The 22,435-nt window shown below is 38.8% G+C and overlaps 2 protein-coding genes across 2 annotated transcripts in view; both read right to left on the reverse strand.

Annotated features, from left to right (window-relative positions):
* Positions 1–1,401: 1,401 nt before the first annotated feature.
* On the reverse strand, positions 1,402–8,098 carry LOC141465114 (uncharacterized). Its single transcript, XM_074148342.1, has 4 exons — positions 7,772–8,098; positions 6,728–6,841; positions 5,510–5,643; positions 1,402–2,275 (listed from the first exon to the last, which is right to left on the reverse strand). Exons 1-4 carry the CDS (start codon positions 8,082–8,084, stop codon positions 2,090–2,092), a joined length of 747 nt encoding a protein of 248 aa, XP_074004443.1. The 5' UTR covers positions 8,085–8,098; the 3' UTR covers positions 1,402–2,089.
* Positions 8,099–17,029: 8,931 nt separating this feature from the next.
* The window catches only part of MAN2B2 (mannosidase alpha class 2B member 2), a 31,481-nt gene continuing 26,075 nt past the window's right edge, over positions 17,030–22,435 (reverse strand). The window contains exons 12-19 of the mRNA XM_074147721.1: positions 22,201–22,392; positions 20,996–21,248; positions 20,780–20,890; positions 20,474–20,666; positions 19,657–19,809; positions 19,166–19,278; positions 18,157–18,274; positions 17,030–17,261 (exon numbers count right to left, since the gene is read on the reverse strand). Coding sequence (XP_074003822.1) covers positions 17,167–17,261; positions 18,157–18,274; positions 19,166–19,278; positions 19,657–19,809; positions 20,474–20,666; positions 20,780–20,890; positions 20,996–21,248; positions 22,201–22,392 — 1,228 coding nt within the window. The 3' untranslated portion in view covers positions 17,030–17,166. The remainder of the gene's footprint in view (positions 17,262–18,156; positions 18,275–19,165; positions 19,279–19,656; positions 19,810–20,473; positions 20,667–20,779; positions 20,891–20,995; positions 21,249–22,200; positions 22,393–22,435) is intronic.

Genomic DNA, 22,435 nt, shown 5'->3' on the forward strand with positions numbered 1-22,435 from the left:
GTTTGTTGCTTCCCGAGTGGTACGGAAGCAGAGATGACAGACACGATGCAGAGGTGTCAAACTCTTGTCGACCGAGTAGGACAGTCAGTGGGAACTCTGAAAACGCCCTGCTGGCTCATAGCCACTGTCAGGCATAGATAAAAATAGGTCATGATAAATTGAGTGTAGTCTTCAACTGCCAGATGTTGGAAATTGCCATGTTAGCATACAAAATATGAGTAGCTGTTAATATGGCAGCATTCTTTGCTGGTAGGAACCACATTTAATCAACAATTTATTAACAGTGTTGTAATGAAAATATGATTTGGAGACTATTAAGCTGTGGCTTGGTGGCAATCTCTTCATTTAGTGGTTTTCCTTTAACAATTCCCTGAATAGTCTACATCTCCTCATTGTGCTTAAGTAGAGAAGTAACTAGTAATATATGGAAAAACCAAAATTTACCACACTCACTTATAGCGCTGGTGCATAACTGTGAGCTTCCTTATCAGAGACTTGGGCTGAAGATCATCACTCCTTTTACCCATTATGACTTTCTTGTGCAGGGGACAAAGTTACAGGGTTTGTGGAAATCTAGAGTCTCGTTTGGGATCCTCAAAGGAATATGGCACCTGACAGTGTTTCACCACACAGTAAAGGAAACAAATCTTGGAGGAAGGAAACTCATCTAACAATGAGTTTCAGGACAAAAGAACATCAAGATTTTAAAGTGGCTGAACTTCAAAAGGAAGAAAAGAAAATCCTCTTGCTTTATTCAATTTATACATAAATATAATGAGATGTACTATAACAAATAGTTTCTCTAGTACAGGATATGTTCACAGAGCAGTGATTACAGCTTATTTCAGACAATACTATATTCACTGCAGAAGGACATTCAGGGCAGGTTACAGAACAGCCCAAGAAAGCGGATCCTCACCAAACAGTGACCACGGCTGAGCTACAGTAATTTTAGAGGTAGCTTTGTGAACTGTAGTCACTATAGCATAGACAGAGCCAGAGCACAAGCCCTGGTGTATGGCCTCAAAGATTTCATTACAGAATACCGAGCAGCAAGGCGGTCACACATTTAGACTCTGCAACCTGTTTTTAAGGGCTCTGGGAAACCTCCTCTGCATCTACTGCACTCCCCAGGTACAAGCTGTAACAAACCTCTTGAGCAGTGAAGTCGTTTCTCCCTGCTCAGCTGGCAAAATGATCTAACCTCCAGCTAAGCTCTGAAAAAACTTTAACAGAAGAGAAAATAATCCTGGTACGTAAATACATTCACATTTCAGGTATCTGCTCTTAGTATTCAGCAGTCCTTGGACAACTGCCGTTAGCTTTGCTGTCAATGCTCTTCACCTCTGCTCAGACCTTGGAAGCCAGGTTTTACTTACATTTTCAGTTTTGATTTTTCTTCAGCGATTTTTATTTTTTACAGTTTTAGAGCTGTCAAAAGTGGAACAAGCGTTCACAAGCCCATTACCTCCAAGCACCCCTCCTCCACCAGTTAGACAATAATTACACATAATAATCATATATATAGCTTCATTTAAACCTAGCATCTCATTGTGCGTAGGAGACTACCTCCTCTGGAAGACTTTTCCTGGCATGTGAATGAATTAACACTAACAGTGCCTTTCCACAGGAATGTAATCCTTTCTGGCATACCACTCTGGCTGTGATGTGGTCAGCACTGATGATAGGTTCTGAGATCAGACTCCATCCTATGTGTAGTACTGTCTGTTCAGTCAAATGATTACAACCACGTGCATTTTTTGTCTACCTTCTGCTATTCGTACATGAGCTGCCTGAATAAATGCTTTTGTTGGAGAATGTTATTGAGTCCAGAAGATTTTTCAAAGTATGATAATACTTCCTTTATTATTTCTGGACATGGGGGGAAGAGTTGAAGATAGTGTTAAAAAATGACATAGTGACAAAACATTGAGAGACTGCTTGGAACCAACCTGTTTTTTTGTATATTGTCCTGCTTCTGACATACTTCTGACAGGAAACTCACGTAATCCATCCTTCAGCAGCAAGTTACCATATTGTTTTCAGTTTCACAGCTATTTAGCCATATTTTGTTTATGACACTGTCCTTTTAGTTCTGAATGTCAAAATAGATGGCGGATCCTTGTCTTGCACTTGTTCTAGACTTCTCAGCTGCCCCAGTTTGTGGGATTTGCTCATCTGCTGCACTAGATATAATAGTCGCGGTGGATTTGTCATCTTTCCCTCTTGATTCATTCAGAAAAGAGTCAAGTGATTCATAAAGCGTAGACACAGCCTTAAAAAACAATGAAAACTCCAGTCAAAATAACTTTTACCCAAGACACAGCATCTAGCCCAGCCCGAGGGAACAGAGAGAAACACGGGCCACGGAGTTATAGTTTGAGGGGGAAAGAGTATCTCAGTACTAGCGCTGAAAAGCAAAGTCTTCCTATGTTTGGATTCAATTCTCTTAGTTAATTAGGTACTAGGCACAAAGTACTTATTTAGAATACCAAAGATGTCAAGTTCCAGTGTAAACCAGACTCTATGCAATCTGAAACGGCAAAGCTTTTTTACCCCCTTAATCATTTAACTTCAATATTTCCAAAAAGCTTTATCACTCAGTTCCTTCTGGATGGATGCTCTTTTGATGCGGTAAACTAGCAAACTGCTGCGGTATTCGGATGATATCCTGGACTGTGCAAAAATCATCCCGTTTTTATTTCCTAAGCACATGTAGGATTTGAGATCTTCAGGTAAGTCCTTTAGCAAAACCTGAGAATTTAAAGATCTGCCTGAAATGTGCACAAAGGCCTGTGCTCACCGACATATCAAATCAAGTTCTCAAGATGATGTGGCATAAACCAGTAAAAAGGTCATGAAGGGGTGGCTTTTCATCTTCACGCTTATACTTTACTATAAGTTAGTTTTAAACTATAGTTTAAAACTAGTTTTAAACTATAGTTTTAAACTATAAGGAGTTTACTATTTTTGTTTTAATGAACAACGTTCAGAACAGAGAGAGGTACCTGCTGGCTGAATGTCAAACAGGAGGCATGGTGGGTATGGCCAACTAATCTGGATCATACTTCTATGCATGAAGTTTGCATTAATGCTACAGATTAGGGTTTAGATTTGGGCTGGCACCCGCAGAATTTAGCACTGAAAAAATCATCAGCTGCTCCAAGAATTCCATCCTCAAGGGCCAAATTCCCCCGCAGCTGGCAGAATTGCCTAGGAAACACTCCCTGAGTATCTCAACTCAAGAAATATGGGGTGAACCTCCAGAGAGAGAGACAAGCGTTATATAGTAAAAGCATGACTTCAGCACCCAGCTTTTCCACAGGGATGTTCACTCTCACGTTGAGCTAACTTAGATACTTGGAGCTATGCGTTGTCACCTGACCTAATTGCTCAGCCTTGTTATGACATTTGATGCAGGTGTGAGTAAAATCCATGCCTCAATTCAAGTTCTGTGATACAAGATTGCCTTCGCAACCCCAAGAATTGGAAAAAACCATGACATAAATTGGAGGCTGTAAATAGCCTTGCAGAGGCGTACAGAACCTTCAACGTTTGCTGTTCTAGAAATGGTGCCCAAACCTACCCAGAATGTACTGCTTAAAAAAAAAAAAAAAAAGTGTAAGCAACACAAAAAGATAGTGGGAACCTTTTAGAGACTTACTTTTGCACAAACAGAAAAAAAATTTTAAATTAAACCAATCATGTTCTGCAACACAATTGAAAGGCGATGTGTGCAGCTCCAGAGACACCATAATATTCGCACATCACTGCTGGCTTAATTAGTTTGAAATATAATGTCCATGCACTTATATGTACTGGCTTCACTAACCTACTGGATCTCTTGAATGATTTATAAGATCCAATTATGCTTTAACATTTAAAATGATACCACTATGAAATCAGTCTTTCTGCTTTCACTAAAATAGCAAAAAGGTCTGCTACATGAAAGAAAACACTGAACCTATACCATGACGTGTCACTGTGGCTAAACAGCTGCTAAATTATAAAGCAACAACAAAAGACCTTTTGTAATTGTATTCGCACATCCTCTGGATGAGTCGTCTTGTCTATTTATACCCTGAGCCATTAATGGCTACTGATGAACTCTTCACTCTGCACCACCTCTGATGCTTGCTTTCTCATTCTCAACTTCATATTCTTACGTCTTCACTAAATATTAACAGGTAGAAGAGTTATCCATTTATAGCTAGTAATTAGAACATTTTATTACTATGACCAGACCATCTCATGCCTTGTATTTTTAAAATCTTCTACTAGGATATCTGCTGCAAAAGAAAGTCTCTTCACTTCAGTGGGAATCTAGATATTACGGGGAATGAATTTTCATAGAATGGCTAGAGTTGGAAAGGACCTTAAAGATCATCTAGTTCCAACCCCCGTGCCATGGGCAGGGACACCTCTCACTAGAGCAGGTTGCTCAAAGCCCCATCCAGCCTGGCCTTGAACACTTCCAGGGGTAGGGCATCCACAACTTCCCTGGGCAACCTGTTCCAGTGCCTCACCACCCTCACTGTAAAGAATTTCTTCCTTATATCTAATCTAAATCTCTTCTCTTCCAATTTAAAACCATTGCCCCTTGTCCTGTCACCACTCTTCCTGACAAAGAGTCCCTCTTCAGCTCTTCTGTAGGCTCCCTTCAGGTATTGATAGGCTGTTATAAGGTCTCCCCGGAGCCTTCTCTTCTCCAGGCTGAACAACCCCAGCTCTCCCAGCTATACATTTTCTTTTAGAATGATGACTATTGCACAATAAAAGATAGATATTACTGTTTTACTACCTGCATCCTGATATTGTCTCTCACCGTGATTTCAGCACCAAATCAAGACTGGAGCCAGGTTCTCTAACAGAAGAATTCAGGAATCTGTAAACTCAATAACTGCAGTTGTGACCATGGGCTTTAGCATTTTACATCACCTCTGTGTGGCTTGTCCAAGCCTGTCCAGCCGATTGCAATGGAAGTTGAGCCTGCCTATGCAAGAGCTAAATTAGGGCTTCTTTCCCTTGCCCACTTTGTGTTTCAATGTAATAAAAAGATGAATAACTGCTTGGGAAAAGGAGCTTGCCTGAAATCTGCTACCTGCTCTCAGCACGTTTTGCTTGCTCTAACGGCTCTATGAGCTGAAGCTGGTCCAAGTCCCTTGGGCTTGGTATACAATTATACGTATAGGGACTTTATTACCATTTTATACTTCTACACTTCTTCGCTCAGTCTCTATATCAATAGTTTCCACTTTTTGCTGCCCCCTTCTCCAGGCAATTTTAAATATAACAGAATCCAATACTTTCTTACTACACAAGTATCTTTTTTCTTATTTCTGAGTGTTGCCTTTTGCAAGAAAACTTTTTTTTTTCTTTAAACCTTTCATATGTAGTAAGATGCCGTCCTAGGAACAGCAGCTTGTTGTGTCCTTTCTGTTCAGCGCACTCCCCAGTACCTCGGTTTTGAAAGTCCTTCTCTCATAGAATCTTTTTATAAACCACTTACCCATTCAGTGGAATTACATGATGAGTTTTCCTCAGCTGCTTCGTTGGTGGATTCATTTCTCACACGCAGTTCTGCAATTTCGAGCATCTGCTCCTCCTGATGCCTTCCTGCCAGCACAGGAAACTGTGCAGAACCTTAGCAAAAAAACAAGTTACGGTCACTGCTTGCTTACTATCCATTTCCAGAGTCACACCGGTACTCTACCAGAGCTCTAGAAAGCTCTGCAATGAAGAGCGCAGAGCCCTTCTACGGCTGGTCTTGACAACAGGCGCTGGAGCGGTGTTCAGTTCGCAGATGAAATCAACTACCTTCAGGTTTCTGAGCACCCCTTATGCGATGGAGAGCTGGTCAACAGAGTTTGTGCCATGAAAACTGATTAAGAGAACTGATCAGCTCACCCTTAAGCAGACACCTACAACGGGTCAGTTCATACAGTTATCTGCATCAATTCCAGTGACCGAAATAGGAGTTTAGGGGCTTCACATGCCTAAATCCTCTCCCCCTGCTTCTTTAACCTGCAAGTTGAATTGCATCTCTAGTCATAGACATTCCACCTATATCCCTGACAGCTAACAAGCTGAATAAGCCTCATATTCCAACTGTAAAACTCATGCTACAGTTACTTAAGAGGCTGCCGTAGGTTATATGTTGCTGATCTGTACCCACCCCTACATTTACGCTTGTCCTGCACTCTTGCCATTTACTGTTTTTTCTTGTGACTTCTTCCATCCTTCATTTCAGGATTTTGCAGAAACCAAAAATTAATAATGAGTTAAAAAAATTCACAGCTTAAAAACCATAACTCGAACACAGTCCCCAAGGTTGCGTCTTTCAGATGTCACTTCCAGGTGTCACTACCAGGAGAAAGACTATGATGCAGAGCTAAGTTCTGGGTCCTCACATTTTCAATCTGCTAAGAAATCAGAACTGATATCCTTCAATACCCTAGCCAGGTCAAGATCTTCAGTCTAAGTGATCACTTTTCCTGGAAAGATAAATAAAGGAGGCAAGTGGCTACAAGAACACTCACTTGGACTACAAGCTGTGCCTCTGATCCCTCCTCTCAGCTTGAGGTGTCCCTAGCAGATCAGGACCAAGTGAGCAAAAGTTATACACTGAAATTCCTCTTAGTGATGCCTTTTAAGTGCACCTGTCCAGCCATCTGAAAATAAACATCTAACTCAGAGAACAAATGTTAATGGAAATACTGTCACTCACCAGAAAGCTTAGAGTGCTGTTTCTTTTTGTAGCAAAGACACAAGCTTCCCACTGCCACTAAGAAAGGAACGATGGCCCATATTGCCAAATCTCTCTTTTTCAATGAGTGAGTTTCTGCAATAATATATTTTAAATACAGTTATGTACTATTTAAAGATACAATAGAAGAATAACACCACAGCAAAAATAAAATTAAAATTAAAAGTGACTGCAGGAGTGAATCAGTCCATCCCCCCCACCCAAGTGCAAGGTCATCTATACTTCACCATTCCTGAGGGATGCCTGCCTGATAACAGTAACATCAATCCCTCCTATAGCTCCTGCAGTTTGACATTTTTTTCCCCCCCAGTATCTAATTTTTGCTTGTACTTTAAGGCTATTACTACTTGACCAAGTAAGAGAGCAGATCACCTAACCCATTTTAGAAGCTTAGATTATTTTAACTCTTTAACAGCCCTTTACATTCATTTCCCGTCATTTTGAACACTGCTTCGTTCATTCTCTGCCACTGACGTTTTCTAAGTCTTTGATAATTTTTGTGCCTCCCTTTTGTCTACCAGTTGGCCAATAGTATAAAATAGTTTCCAAAACTGGACTGTGCTGGGTGAATGGAAAGGTTACTTCCCATGACTTGACCAGTCGATAATATGAGTGATGTTTGATAACATTAAAGGTCTAATCAGAGTTAGTCCCCTCGTCTTTCTCTACAGTTGAGAAGTAGAAAGAGAGAGGTAGAGATCAGCATCTTCAAGAAGTGATGCATGGTGTCTTGAGACATTTGTGTAACAGAAGTGAGGTAAATTGTTTTCTAGGTAGCAAACCCTTAGTGAAGAAAACAAACACTACATGGGGGTATTAATGCAGAAACCATAAGTCAATTGTCATTAAGAGCCATTCAGGTCCTCTCTGTGTTTGTCTCTCATCCTGAGATGCACAGCATTAAGGGAGGGATGTGGGAGAGGAAGGAAATGTATAAAATAGTTCAAACTGAAGAATCTTTGTGATGATAAGTTAAATGATATGCATATGTTCTTACTAGCTTACCTTTCTCTTCAACAATCACTGTTGTCCCATTTCCACATACTTTCTTACAGAAAGGTATTTCAATAATTATCTCACAGTAGTAAAATCCAGTGTCATTTACATTGGCAGATTTTATCACTAGCACATCCTTGCTTTCACAGGTGACATTGGATACATAGAAAAGTTCTGATGATATAGTTTTGGTGATGTTCTCTCTATTAACAAGATGCCAGCTTACTCTATACCTCTCAACAGATTTTTTTTCCCAAGTACAGGCGATTTCAGTGTAGTCTCCAATTGATAGATGTATTTTTGTTGGTGTTTGGGTGATCATTATATTATTGGTATCTGCAGCTAGTGGACAAATACACATAGATTTAAAAGTTAAAGCAGCAAAGAGATGACATTACAGCTGTAATGTTTACAATCACAGTAAGTAAAACAATGTTAATACTGTAAAATCATTATGAGATAAATTTCTAAGATTAGTTACTACCAACTTCTCCCTTGAAGAACGGCAATCACTTTCTGGCTAAAGGAAACTTTTAATCTGATGTGTTAAAGCCCCCCATCATTCTTCGTGTGCAAGAAATAAGATTTTTTGTGTACTCTCTGATATACTTATTTTTGATTTTAAACAAAAAGCTTTTTTAATGGAGGTTGAGTCTGAAGCATATTGAACACTTTATCTGCTAGATAAAGAATGACCAAAAGGAGTCATTCAGAATGATTCATCAGTGAATAGACTCATCAAGATGAAAAGAAAAATCCACTACAATTTTTGTCACCATGTAGGAGTTGTCCTGCACTGCTTCTACTGACAAATGTACAGCATTTTTCAGGTGGGTTCTTTAATTTTGTTTAAATGTCTTTCATTAAGTTTTTGCTGACAGATATTATAGCATCAAATTCACCTCCTGAGTTTAATAAACTAAGTATGCAATATGCCATGCAGACCACAGTTGTCTCCTCAGGTCTGTTGCCTGGCTTTTAGCTGGGGCTGACTCGGACAGTATCAGACGAAATCAAACATTTTACTCTTTCCTGCTTTGAATCTCTTTATCACTCACCATCCAGATGCAAAGTAATCTACATGAGCTACTGTGCAATACTGTACAAAATATTTTCTTCTGAAGTGAAACCACTGTGTGGGTATCAGATAACTATTTTTTTTTATTCTAGTGACATTGATGCTTATCACAAAAGTGCTAACGCTATAAAAATCTTATAAAAATCTATCCTATAAAAATCTATCCCCGTGACCATTAGTTTCATATGCTATGTGAAGAATTAGAATTTCCCTTTTTCTAGCATTTATAATATTAAAGTGAAGAACAACTCATAATTAGAGTAAACTGCATGATTTTCTTTCAAATTTTATCCTATTTGTAACTCAGGCACATTTCACACCAACATTTAAGTAATGGGATGATTTTGCCCCTATCTGGTCCTAAAATGGCATTTGATAAGTTTTATCAGAATTATGCAAATAAACACCTTTCCATCATACCTAAAGGAGTTAAGCACCTCTATTTTTTCCACAATGCAGCACTCAACAACTTACAGAGAACAATATGGACAGCATAGGGATAATAAAAACAGCAGAAAAAAATAAGGGAAAGAATTGATGTAGTGTGTAAGCTGCTCAGGTGTCAAAGAACCAATTACTAACTGTACTTTTTCTGTTTGGTTGGTTTGTCATTTAAAATCCAGTTGTGCTATAGGCTGTGCTTTGCTGTCGTATGACTTTACTGTCTTTCTGAAAAATATCACTGGAAAAAATCCTTTTGCCCTAGCTTAATCTCTTTTTAGTTCCTTTTTTTAATTTACACTGAACACCTTCAGTATTATCTGGTGTAATCTGTATTGAATAAGAAACATGAAACCAGGTCTGCTTTGTATTTCAGTATCTGTATGATCTAGAACAAAACCTCCTTAACGTTTTAAAATTCTACATTCAGTGTTTGTCACAATAAATATTCAACCCTGAAGGTCTAAGAAAAACAGTGCTTGCATTAACCTAACATCATTTTGGGGGGGTGAAGTGTGTGATTTGTTCCTCTACATTTTTTCTACAACCATCTCTTTGTGAAAATGCTTTTTGATTCCCCACACATTTTAATTTTGATTTAAGCATTATGAAAATACAGTTAACGTTCTCCTTGACTCACACACAAGTCTACTTGAGGTGAATATACTGTGAGAAGTTTTTTTAAATCTAACTCAAGAATTACAGGTGAATAACTAACAACAAAAACAAAGCAGACAAAGAGCACTTACCTAAGGAGCCAAAACACATTGTTAAAAGAAGTTCCAGTGAAATTATGATCATCATGCAGGATTATTAGCACTTGTGTCACGGTGTCTTTGCTGAAGATCAGCAAAACAACAAATGAAAGCATGTCAGATTCGAACTTAACTTCCTCTTCCCTCATGTGGTGGGAGCGATAGAAAGCTAAATGCAACCCAAATTTTCCCTACACTCTTTGAAATTACTGTCATAGATGTATCTGGTTTAGACCCCAGCTATCCTGCCTGAAATCAGAACATTTCTTTAAATTTTAAATTGTGTCCTAACTTTTCAACACTAGATTAGCCTCTCTTCTGAAACGACATGAAGAACTGCTTTTCCACACTTACAGTGGTCTCAGGTGAATGCTTGCCATTGCAGTTCTGCAATTCTTCATTTAAAGGGATTTTATGGAGATGAGACTTCCTTAGCTACTGTGCACGTGGCTTATCAGCAGTCTCTTCCAGACAACCTGATGAATCTTAGCCAAAGACAAAGAGACAATGATTGTACATAGGTTACTCTGATACCAAGTATTACTCCTATCTTTCCTTATCACACATTTCATTGCCATCTTGCTGAAATGCAAGCAGTGGTGAAACAATGGAGGAAAGCTGAATTCGAAGACTACACTTGCAGTGGCCCCAACATCCCACAACATCAGCAGGAAACAATCCAGGACACTATGCTGTGTATGCAATGCATCTCACTACCACCGCTACGAGTGCAGTTGTATTAATGCAACAGCAGTGTCATGTATATTAACAAAGGCTTCTTTCAGGAAGATTACAAGCATGGGTTAAATAAAATGAACTATAGTCATGTCACCAAGTTAAGGGGCATGAAGGCAAAACTCATTTGCTAAAAAAAATTTCTACAAATATAGATAACTGAATGCTCTTTAATGTTCTCTAGTACAGATTTTTGGCTCCAATTACACTGCCTGGCCAGAGAAGTGGAAGACAACATTGCTTCTGTTTTCTCAACTTATCCAGTCTTATTCCCTTGACAGATGTTTCAAACGCAAAGGTACCAGGCCAGACAAAATTGTCACACAAACACGTTCAGTTGGATAACATCAAAATCGCAGTGACAGAAATTTAAAAAAAAAAAAAAAAAAAAAAAAAATCAAACAAAACATGCCAAGAACATGAATCAGTTAAATTAAGAACTTGATAAGAACCTGTCAACTACAACATTTCCTAGAACTAACATCAGGTTTTAGCAGCACTGAGCAGTTCTCCAGAAAAGCTGAACTGCAATTTGTAATGAAGATGCAGCCACACTTAAAGCCTAAAGCACTGTTCCTTTCCATTTGTCAGCAACAAAAGCATGACGCATCAGCTCACCTGCTTCTCAGTATCTACCTTACAGAAGTAGTTTCCAGGGTTGTTTATATTGCCAAGTAAAGAAAAATGAGACAATAGCAAAGATAAACATCAAAAAAGTGAATTCTAGGACTTTGCTGAAGGCTATCCCCATTTCTGACGGTACCCAGCTGACTTAGTTCACCTTTTAGAGCTAGTGAGGACATAACAAATACCTTTACATTCAAGTGAATGAAAGGATATATTAAAGCAAATAATTCATACTTAAGGATATTATTTAATTATATTAAATAATTCCGTTGGCATTGACATTCATGTTCTTTGGTACTACTGATGGAAGATGTAGAATAAATGAAGCATGCGTGTGTAAATTCAAGGGAATAACTAGTTTGTCTTGTATTTAAATACATTTGTGTATTTAGCATTGAGTTATGCAGCTGGCAGCTCCAGCCTGCAGGACATTTTGTCTAGAGACCAGGTGAAGCTTTTTCAATAGTGCTGAGAGCAGCTTATATTTACTCTGAAAGATGCTTTGGTTCTAATCCAAAGCAGCTACTGTCAGAGATGGAATGAACTAGCACACAGAGAAAGGGGCTGGGAAAGAGGTTTATTCTTAGATCAGGTTACTTCATTGCACCGTTTTACAACACAACCCCACTAACACTCATCACAGTACTACTGAGTGGGTGGAAAAATATGGTGACAAAATCTCGTAAGCTAACTTTGCTGCCAGGATTAAGTGCATCACACAAAATGACTATGTGGGTCAGGAAAGTGTCTACGACAGAAAGATTTTTAAGTCAGGCTGAGAGAGCTGGGGTTGTTCAGCCTGGAGAAGAGAAGGCTCTGGGGAGACCCTATAGCAGCCTTTCAGTACCTGAAGGCGGCTACAGGAGAGATGGGGAGGGACTCTTTTATCAGGGAGTGTAGTGATAGGACAAGGGGTAACAGTTTTAAACTGAAAGTGGGGAGATCTAGATTAGATATTGGGAAGAAATTGTTTAGTGTGAGGGTGGTGAGACACTGGAACAGGTTGCCCAGAGAAGCTGTGGCTGCCCCATCCCTGGAGGTGTTCAAGGCCAGGCTGGATGGGGCTTTGAGCAACCTGGTCTGGTGGGAGGTGTCCCTGCCCATGGCAGGGGGGTTGGAACTCGATGATCTTTAAGGTCCCTTCCAACTCTAACCATACTATGATTCTGTAAGTTTTCTTTTCTTTCTTCAACTTAATGAAGCCTTGGAAACTGCATTGATGAATTTGGATTCTGTAAATGTGTAACTTCACTCACCTGTGTGCTGGAGATGCTCAGTGCAGAGGCACTCTTCTTGGAAAGGCAAAGACAGCTATAGCCAGTCTCTTATGGATGGTTTGCACAAATCCATCTTCCTGAAACTTTTGTCCATGGCATTCAAAGAACACCAGTGGAGGCATACTGAAAAATACATTTGAAACTTCTAAACAAAGAGGACCAAACCTCCCTCCCTCCTCCTTACCCATATGTCAAACTTGCTTGAAAGCTCGTAACACAAGTATTAACGAGATGGCAGCATTTTTGAGGTGTTACTGTCAGCTGGGAAAGTTTATTAATCTACAGCAGCATTGAGGAGAGTATGTGTGAAACTCAAGGTAGTCAAATGAGTTTGCAATTCTGCTGCATTGGAGTAAGAAGACAGAACAAAACCCATTTACATTTGTTTGCTATGAAAACTTAATCTGAATTTTTCATACTTGAAACAAAATTCTGAAGTACTAAGTCAGACATGTTATAAGATTCTTTTAAAAAAAAGTTTTAATTCACATTTACCTTTTCAAGATCTTCTTCAAATCATAACAAACACTTTAGAAAGTTGCAGGTGTGCCAAAAGAAAGTTCTGGTGAAAATGGAAATTTGACTTTTGTTGTGCCTAACTCACAAATCTTCTCCTCTTCTGACTCAAACACAAGGTGGAAAGCACACTGTCACTTGGGTTTTTGACCTACTACCTAACTTCAGTGTAACAGACCTTGTAACTTCTCTGGGCAGACAGTGGTGTTCTATGTGCTCTGTATGAAACATACACATTTATTAATTTTGTCCAGTTATAACCCAAACAAAACCACCAAAACCTTAATTTGATATTGACTCTAGGACTCTTCCTGGTACATTTATTTATTAGCACAGAAAAAACATGTCTGATTTATTTTCCAACTGTGAATAATAAATGTCTCAGTAGGAAAAACAGCTCCACAGCACAAATGGACTGATAAAACAAATACTCCAACTGTAGATACCACAATTAATTTTAAAATTATTTTAAAGAGTGCAAGTGATTCTTTTACCTGATTTAGAGACTTCCTTTCGAAAGAGCAGCTGTGTAATTCTTACACAATAGTACAGTCAGCGTACTGGCTTCAATACATTAATGAGCAGGACTTTTTCAAAGAAGATAAATGCTAGCATGAAAGAGGACCTGTTTTCTTTAGCTTTAACTTAGGTTTGCACCTGGCATAATGTAATATAAGGTTGTGAATCAATGTTTCCTAGAAAGCAAAAAAAAACTAACAAAAATTATTTCTCTTGTGAGACCAAATAACTAGTATCTACATTTCAGCAATGTGAGATAGAACATGGCACTGGGAAGGAAAGTGGAATATAACAAACCCAACCATGCGTTTGGCAAGCAGGGGCAAAACCTGTCATCTTCAGTGATTAGAAGTAGTTTCCTTCCTACTTTGTAACCAAGGCTCACATTTTTGCCACCCAAGCCACATCAGATGCTGAGCCAGCAGAGAAAATATGAAAGAGTGGCCTTGGGCACTGGAAAAGGAGTAAAACAGAGTTTACTGAGAGCCACTCTTTGTCCCTGGACATAAATGGAACTCCCACTAGCTCTCAAGGATAAGCTTCTACTCCTAAAATTACATAGAATGATGGAATTAATATCATTTGGCTTTCCAGGCAAAATAAACTGATTTCCCACAAGATCCAGGACAGCAGGCATCTTGGCGGGTCTGCAGCCAGGAGCTGTGGAGAAAATAAGCTACGTTTCAGACTTCTTATGAGTTGCACTCTGACTGCTTGTCACATACTCTCCTTCTCCAACACACAAATGCTCTGCTGCCTCTTTCTGGCTCTCCACTCTGTAACTACTACTTCCTTAACTCCAACCAAAATTGAAACCAAAGCTTATTTACCATAGCACAAACATACTGCATGCATGCATGCCTTTTTCCTCTGCTTATAATACCGTATCCACCCTCTTTTCTTTTGTCTGTCCCTTTTGACCTATGGTTTGAATTAGTATTTAAGTACAGAGTGGCCTGATTTCTATCAAGTCTTCCTGTAGCACCAAAATATTTCTCCTCACTATCTTAATACACGTGAGGGAAGAAAAAGGATGATTACTAAATGTATCCCTCTACAGAGATTTGAATGTCTGCAGGTTTGCATTTGCTTGGGCTGAGATTCCTCAGGAAAAAGAACATATAAAACATGCAATGTCATCTTCTTCTAGCAGGAATGCCATGCTTTTTACAGACCACAGTCTCGGATGCCTCGGGTGCAATACAAGATTTGACTCTGGCAAGTCATTCCCTGTTGGCCAATTGCACTGAAATAACTCCAGATAAAATATTCTGGGTTTTTTTTTTTTCCTCTTAAGTCAGAAAGTCTCCACAAATTGAAGCAGAAAAACCCTCAACAGATAAATCAGCTGGTAATGAGGTATTCCTGTTTATAGTATCCTGCATACAGAAGGTTTTTGTAGGATTTGTTCTAACACAGCCTACTAGAAACATATCAACCTGACATCTGGGAAAGCAGCGCCCAGAGTTAGCAGCTGTAGGATCTCTTACTGCTTGGCCAGGATTGACCATACAATTGCCCACTGAAGATAAACTTCAATTTTTATAATCTACCAGCATGAATTGCTGTTACTAGCACGTGTTTTAGTGAATACCACTTCAGTCACAAAAATACAGATTGTAATCATACCACTGTGTAACCCACACAGTATACCCATTAGACTACGTGGCATAACCAAGCAGGGAATGAGAAAAGATATACAAGCAAGGAAAATGGCTTAGCTGAACACATTTCATTTTCCGAATGCATACACAAAACAAAACAGAAAATAGCTGCCATCATGCTTTAATGCAGCCTAGTTACAGTGCTATATGCTTCCCCCTTGGGCTTAATGTTGCAGGAAAATGCTTTTCACTGTAGCAGGGCAGAATAGATTGGCATATCACTAAATATTTATAGCCAAATATGAAAAATAACCAATAGAAAATATGAAACAATCTTTCTTCATCCAATAACTGAACACAGCAGCTTCTGCAGTGATTCTAATGAGATGCAACCAGTTAGTATACACAGGCTGTCTACACGGAAAGATTGACCACCAGCACAGCTCTTTCAGCATAACTATTTCACAATAGCTATTACGGGAGAGCCCTTGTCACTCTGTTTCCTTTGTTCTTGAACTGTGTCTCCACACAGAGGAAATTATTGCTGAACAGCCGAAGCAAATCAGAACAATTACCATAGTAAAATGTCATTTTTACATGATTCTAGATCTGGAATTATTAATTGACTGAAAAGGCACCTATTTTCCTCTTTTAAACCTATACATTTCCTCTTTCAGTTTTACGTTTCACTAGTCAGAAATACAGTTTTGTACAGTGTTGCAGCAAGCATAATTCACCATTACCACTGCAGCAAAGTGACTGACTTGATTCTCATCTCACCTATGTGCATTTTCATGGTGAATAAGTAAAATAAGTAGAGATGCCAAATGGGACGTGAATAGAATCAGATTCTACAGCTCCAAATTGATTAGAGCTAAGAAGAAAAATAGAAAAAATGTAACTTTTCTTTTGAACATAAATACGTACCAGCTGTCCAAGTTTCCTTCTGCTGCTCAATCAGATCTGCTTAGAATTTGCGCTTAACTGACAGTTTAACCCTAAACACAGTCCTCCATAAGTAACTTCAGCTTGATCCTAATGAAATGTTTCCTGCTACCACTGCTCACATTCTTTGAGCCTGAGAAGTACAAAAGTTCACAGTGTCATAAGAACGGTGGTTCCTGCTTCAGGTTACGTGACGGGCTGGTTACTGGCCATGTGGTAATCAATACACCTTCTGTCAACAGACTAGCTCCAGTTTACCCAGAACACAAAACTGAACATCCGGGACTGGGATACCGTGAAGCCAAGCCAATCCGTTCTGAACCTTGAGAGACACAATTTGAATGAACTTAGTGCAAAGGAACACAAACAGTACATTAAATTTCAGTCTACAGCAAAGCAGAAACTTTGCAGTTGTTGCCCAAAAGGAAAAGTAGCTGGAACCCGACAGGCATTCCTCATTGCAATATTTGGCAAACCTCTATTCTGTGATTTGGAAGTCATCCCCTCTAACAATAAAAATCCTAAGAGGAGGCTCTTGAGATCACCACTAATAGAAAGACAATTCAAGACTACAGGACTAATATGACTTTGTAAGTGCTCAAAAGTGAAGCATCATAGAAGCAATCACTTTAAAACTACCCACAGCAAACATGAAAATGTTCAATGTGCTTGTACTGCAACATCAAGGTCATTTTTGAATTGAACACGTTTCAGAAAAAAATGAGCTGTAAATAATTAACCAACAAAAATACCCATCAGGCCAACAGTTTAATTAAATTTAGAGTTTATTCCAAAATGACTATTTCTTTCATTAACAGCAGCAGAATGTTTTTTAAGATAATCACTCACGTCTTGAAACAAAAATTGGAGCAATCACATATTCACTCCTGAAATACAATGCCAAACCTTATTGACCTTGGAAGTATACAAAAAAAGTCCTTATTTCCTTTGGGTGAACAGTTACTATAAAGTTTTCTGAGGTCTTTGTGCTGTTGGAGAATCCTGTAAAACACAAAAATGTTGGTAATTTATTAAAGAAGAGAATAATATGTACATTTGAGTAAAGCTATCTTAACAGTTTTAACTCATTCCTTCCTTAAAAGCTGGTGTTTGAGCAAATTCTCCTCCCTAAAGCTGTAAGTAGCATGGAGCCTAAGACGCGCCCATTCATAATATTAAAATATTCAACAGTTATCTACTTTTCACACACTGACTTACACATAAAACGTGGTCACATAAAACACTCCCCACTCATGCATGTTTTCCTCACCATGAGTAAATGGCAATCAAGTTCCTAGCTGCAGGTCAAGTAGAGGTCTAAACTCCCACCTAGCCTAGCCCAAAACCCCTGCAAGCTTTTTACAAGGCACATATATGGATGTAAGTGACAGTAAGGACAATCTCTAAGCGACTAACCGGAATGAGAAATTAAATGAGGTCATCCACAGCATTTGACTTGAGTGTCAGCCCTAACTTGAATCATATCCACACAGTCCTTTAAGCTGATTACAGCGGGGATTTTTAACTGCAGCTGTCTGTTTTTATGCAGCACAGGCTTAAGTGTAGATTAACGCAACTCATCAGCATCTAACAAAGTCAATCTGTGTCACAAGTGTGAATTCATAAAGTAGCCACTTCTTTTTGGACAAAGGTAACTCCAGAAAAATTTCAAGCTTTTTAATGCTTCTAGGCAAAACAAGCCATTGGAGAAACAGAGCCGTCCACTAATTGCAGGGAACCTTTGAGAAATGCTACTACTTGCAGGTTGTGCCAGATACCAGGTCTGTCACACAGAACACCACATTTTTAATCTTGCAAATTATATGTTTAATTAGACTATTCATCAAGCTTCAACAGTCAACAAAAATATGGACACCAACCACCTTATTCCACCTACCTTTGCTTGGATACTGCGCAGTCTTCCATTCCCACCGCTTTAAAGTGTTTATATCCCAGGTTCCTGTGAGTGATCGCTCTTCCACTACCATCACTGATCCTAATCCCTTCAGCAAAGACTGTGAGTAAAGAAAGCACAAGGAATCAAACCACAGTTTACTGAGAAGAGCATCATGCTCACAAGTCTAGTACACAGTTAGACCAGAGAAGAACTTTCATCTCTAGCATTGTTTTGTTAAGCTGACCAGCAGAGATTTTAAAAATATGCTAGGTCATCCAACACAAGGGCAACTACAGATTCACCAGGCTTCAAATTAAGAAGCTGAAGCGCTGAGAGCTTCCTCTGTGTTGTAGCAAAGTTCAGAGCCTACTAACCTCTCCATTCAAGAGCTGAAACACACACTGCACTTTCAAAAACAAAACAGAGAATCCTAAGCCTTGCTCCCCATGCTTGTCATTGCAATCAAAATTCCAAATTTTAAAATAATAAACCCCTGCCATGTATTACAAAATAATGTACTTCTGTGTGAAAGATCAAATAAACAAGAAACTGAAAATAAACAGTACATTATGGAAGTGACCAAAGTTTCAACAACTCGCAGAAATAAACTACAGAGGAAAGAAATGTTCCTTTAATCTTGTCCACATCTCATTAACTACAGGTACAACTTGCAATAACTAAAGAAACAATAAAACAGAATCCCACTCTCTACATTGGTTAAAGTACAGCAGGAAGTCTTACACAACCAAGAACTCAACAGAACCTATCCCAGTGATGTTTATGCAGGCCTTCACGCTGTGCCTATGGCAATCTCATCTGAAGTAATGGCTTCTGTGTTGCAAAGCTGAGTAAAAATAAGACCTGCTTCCCTCTGAGATTAAATTTATACTAGTATTTTTGTATCCATTTTTGTGGAGTCTCTAGCAGACGGGATGTTTCATTCCAGAACCAGTTCTCTCTGGAACAAGACCACCTCGAGTGGTATTCTGTCTCGAAGGATTAGATTTACCTTCAGATTTACCATTACAGGTTGAGACAGCACAGGATCCTCTCCAACTTCATACAAGTGCCTAATTCTTAGCAGGACACGACTGAAGTCTGCATCACCTTCCTTCTGTTTACCTTTCAGAGAAGAAAAAATTCAAACATTTAATAACTTTAAAAATAAAACCAACTTTTAAGCTTTTTTTTTTTTTTTTTTAAGCTTTACACTCTCAAAATTTGAATTTAATTCCCATTTATTAAAATTAGCAAAAGGACTAATATCAAGAAATACCCCGCTCCCACTATTGACAGGAAAGATACTAACAGGCACGATGAGAGAATAGGCACAGGAGAAATATTTTACTATTTGAGTAGAGAAATCATACAGTACAATTAACTTTCTTGATAGAGGAATTTGTCTTTGAATAAATTAAAATACTAGACACAGAAGGTAGAAAGAAAAGAAAGCTAGCTTCTTTAAGTGTAACATCCAGCCACCCTTTTGAAAGCACTTACCCACGCGGATGCTGCGGACCTGCTCTGCATGGTTAGAGCTGTATCTCCACCCTGGAATGCTTAGAGTCTGGAGATGAAGATTAGGTGGGACAGTTACAGATGAACCATGGACTGAATTCTGCTGAAGTTGTCCAGGTAGCTTTGGTTTATCTCCTCCGTGCAAAGTGAAACAAAGCAAACATCAAACATCCATCACACACAAAAGGCCTGGCTAGGGTACTGGGGAGGGGTAAAGACATTTTTGCTTTTTCTGCCAAGGCAGATGCAAAGCAGATGCTATGCTTTCTCCTCCAAGGCCTTCTGAGATATAAAGCAGAAAGGAGCGTGACTTTAACTGCTGAAGTAGTGTATTAGAGCTCTCCATAAAGCAAATTTCACTGCAGCTTGAAGTTGCTATTCCACTACTAGGCTTCAGTTTTAGTTAGTAACTCAAACAAATATTTTTTTAAAAAAATGACTCAAAAATGGTCATTAAGGACTCAGTATTCAGGAAGCTGATATATGGTGCACTAGCTACTTTGCACTAATTCCCTGTGTGGACATTTTGTTCTCATTAGATGCTTCAAAATTTATACTCCTCTGAAAGGAGAGATAATTACATAACCAGAGAAGCATTTCATACACTTGGACAAAATCCATGTTTGAAATTAATGCAAAGTAATTAGCAGGCTCTAAATCTGCCTCCTAACTCACTGTATACTAACTTTGCCACACAGGAGGCTTGAAGTCTGCATTTACAAACTTAACAGCATAAATCACAGCAACATAAATAAGAAATTCAGATGCTAAAGATAGCACAGGAGATGGAATGAGTTACCTGATAATGCTCCAAACAATACTACTGGCCTGTGTTCTAACGCCAGTCCACTTGTCCGATACAAAATATTGGTGACAGCCTTGGTTCCTAAAATAAGCCAAATCACAGGGCGAACCACTGAGGAGTCATTCAAAGTGAGATTGTAATTCAGGTCCCACTGGAGGTTGTTCCATAGTCTCCTGTGAAGCATTACCTGTATTGGGAAGGTAAATGTCACTACAGTAATCAGCCATCCTGCTTTACTTATATTATCAGCAGCCATAAAATTATGTTCTCCTAGTAAAAAAAAATATTTTTATATGTTACCTCCACTTGTCCATTTCCTTGACTTGAGACACCATGAGCTCTTTCTGCAAGCACCATCAGCCTTGTGGTATCATCTTCAATGTAGGCAGTCTGGACCATAGGATAATAGTTCTGAAAACACACAGTAAATCATGAAGTGACAATATTAATCTAGGTAACGCTAATGGAGAACAAAAATAAGACACAATTGACTTCGGATTACACCTTTGTGCCTACCCGAGCCACTGTGTTATTTTCATATGCCTTGAATGGTCTTTTCTGCATCTGATATCCATTGCTGTCAGTGTAGAGTAGCTGCCCGGTGTTCAAATTTGTGCTTGTTCTTAGAACTGCTTCACAATTTAATTCCAAAGGCCCAACACTGTATTCTTGCTCTATCCTATGGCAAAGCAACTTCCCATCGTAGCCTTCTGGTACTCTATACATCCTGGTATACGCTGCATATATGTAATCCTGAGAAGTAATGTTACTATAAAAATGAGAGAAAAGATATGCAGAGTTTATAAAGTAGAGTGCCTGATTGGTATGTCAAGACTTGCAAGTCATTCATCATGTCACCCTACACACAGACAACTTTCTTGCCTGTTTTCTATATATTTCATGTACAATTATTTTAAATTTCAATTTCGTTTTGAAATGTACAGATATTCAACTGGAGTAAGTGATATGCTACAATTTTCTTTAGTGTTGCTAGCGTAAAGAGGGCTCTTCATTTGATTAGAGAGGCCCTGTTTTTCTCAAAATTACAACAAATTTTAAAATACTTGTAACTCCCCTAAGCAACACATTACATCATATAGAATACATGTATTTTGTCAATCTGGGCAACATTAATTCTGATGCAAGAATTCCGCTGTTTTCGAAAAGTAAAAGTCCTTCTCAACTACAATCCCTGTACAATGCCATGTAAAGCAAAAGACTTCCATCAAATAAGCAGACTGAAAAGAGGGTGAAGGGGTTATAGACTGATATAATTTTAACAGAGAAAAATAGCTAGTTCATCAGGGGTCAGAGTGACCTTGTGTAGGATTTATTTCTCATTTCTCTAATTCACTTTTAAGGAAGGTATTCAGTTACAGAAATGAACCATTATGTCCAAATTCTACCCATGTATGAAGATTTTAGCTGCAATTTTCATTGAATCGTATGGAACTAGGATCCCAACAGAAGCTGCACTACAAAATGAACCAAAAAAAAGGTAACTGAACAATCCTCACCTCTCCCCGCCCTGCAGCAATATGTGCTATGTACAGGAGGTGCTTCCTCAGCGCTATGTTTAGCAGATGAATGCTAGTTCTTCCATCTAAATCCTAAACAGTATACAGAGCTCACTGTTTAGGACTAAGTACACAGAATTAATCTCATACATATCTACAGAGAATTAAAGATTTCAGTGAAGTGAAGCTGTAATGGTGTTGTACCTGTAGAAATACTGCCGTATCTCTGTCATCAAGTTTCCAGAAACCACTTCCAATCCCACTGCTTTTGATACTGGAACAGCTGAAGCATTTGGGGCAAATAAGTAGTTATCTGAAATGGGTCCTTTCATCACGTCTCCGTTCACATGGTACTCAAGGAACTCCTGGGTCAACCGGACAGTCCGGTTCGCCTCCCTGTGAACACACAGAAGAGGAAAAATTATATTACTTACAGACA

This window comes from Numenius arquata, chromosome 5, assembly GCF_964106895.1.
Source record: "Numenius arquata chromosome 5, bNumArq3.hap1.1, whole genome shotgun sequence".
NCBI lineage: Eukaryota > Metazoa > Chordata > Aves > Charadriiformes > Scolopacidae > Numenius > Numenius arquata.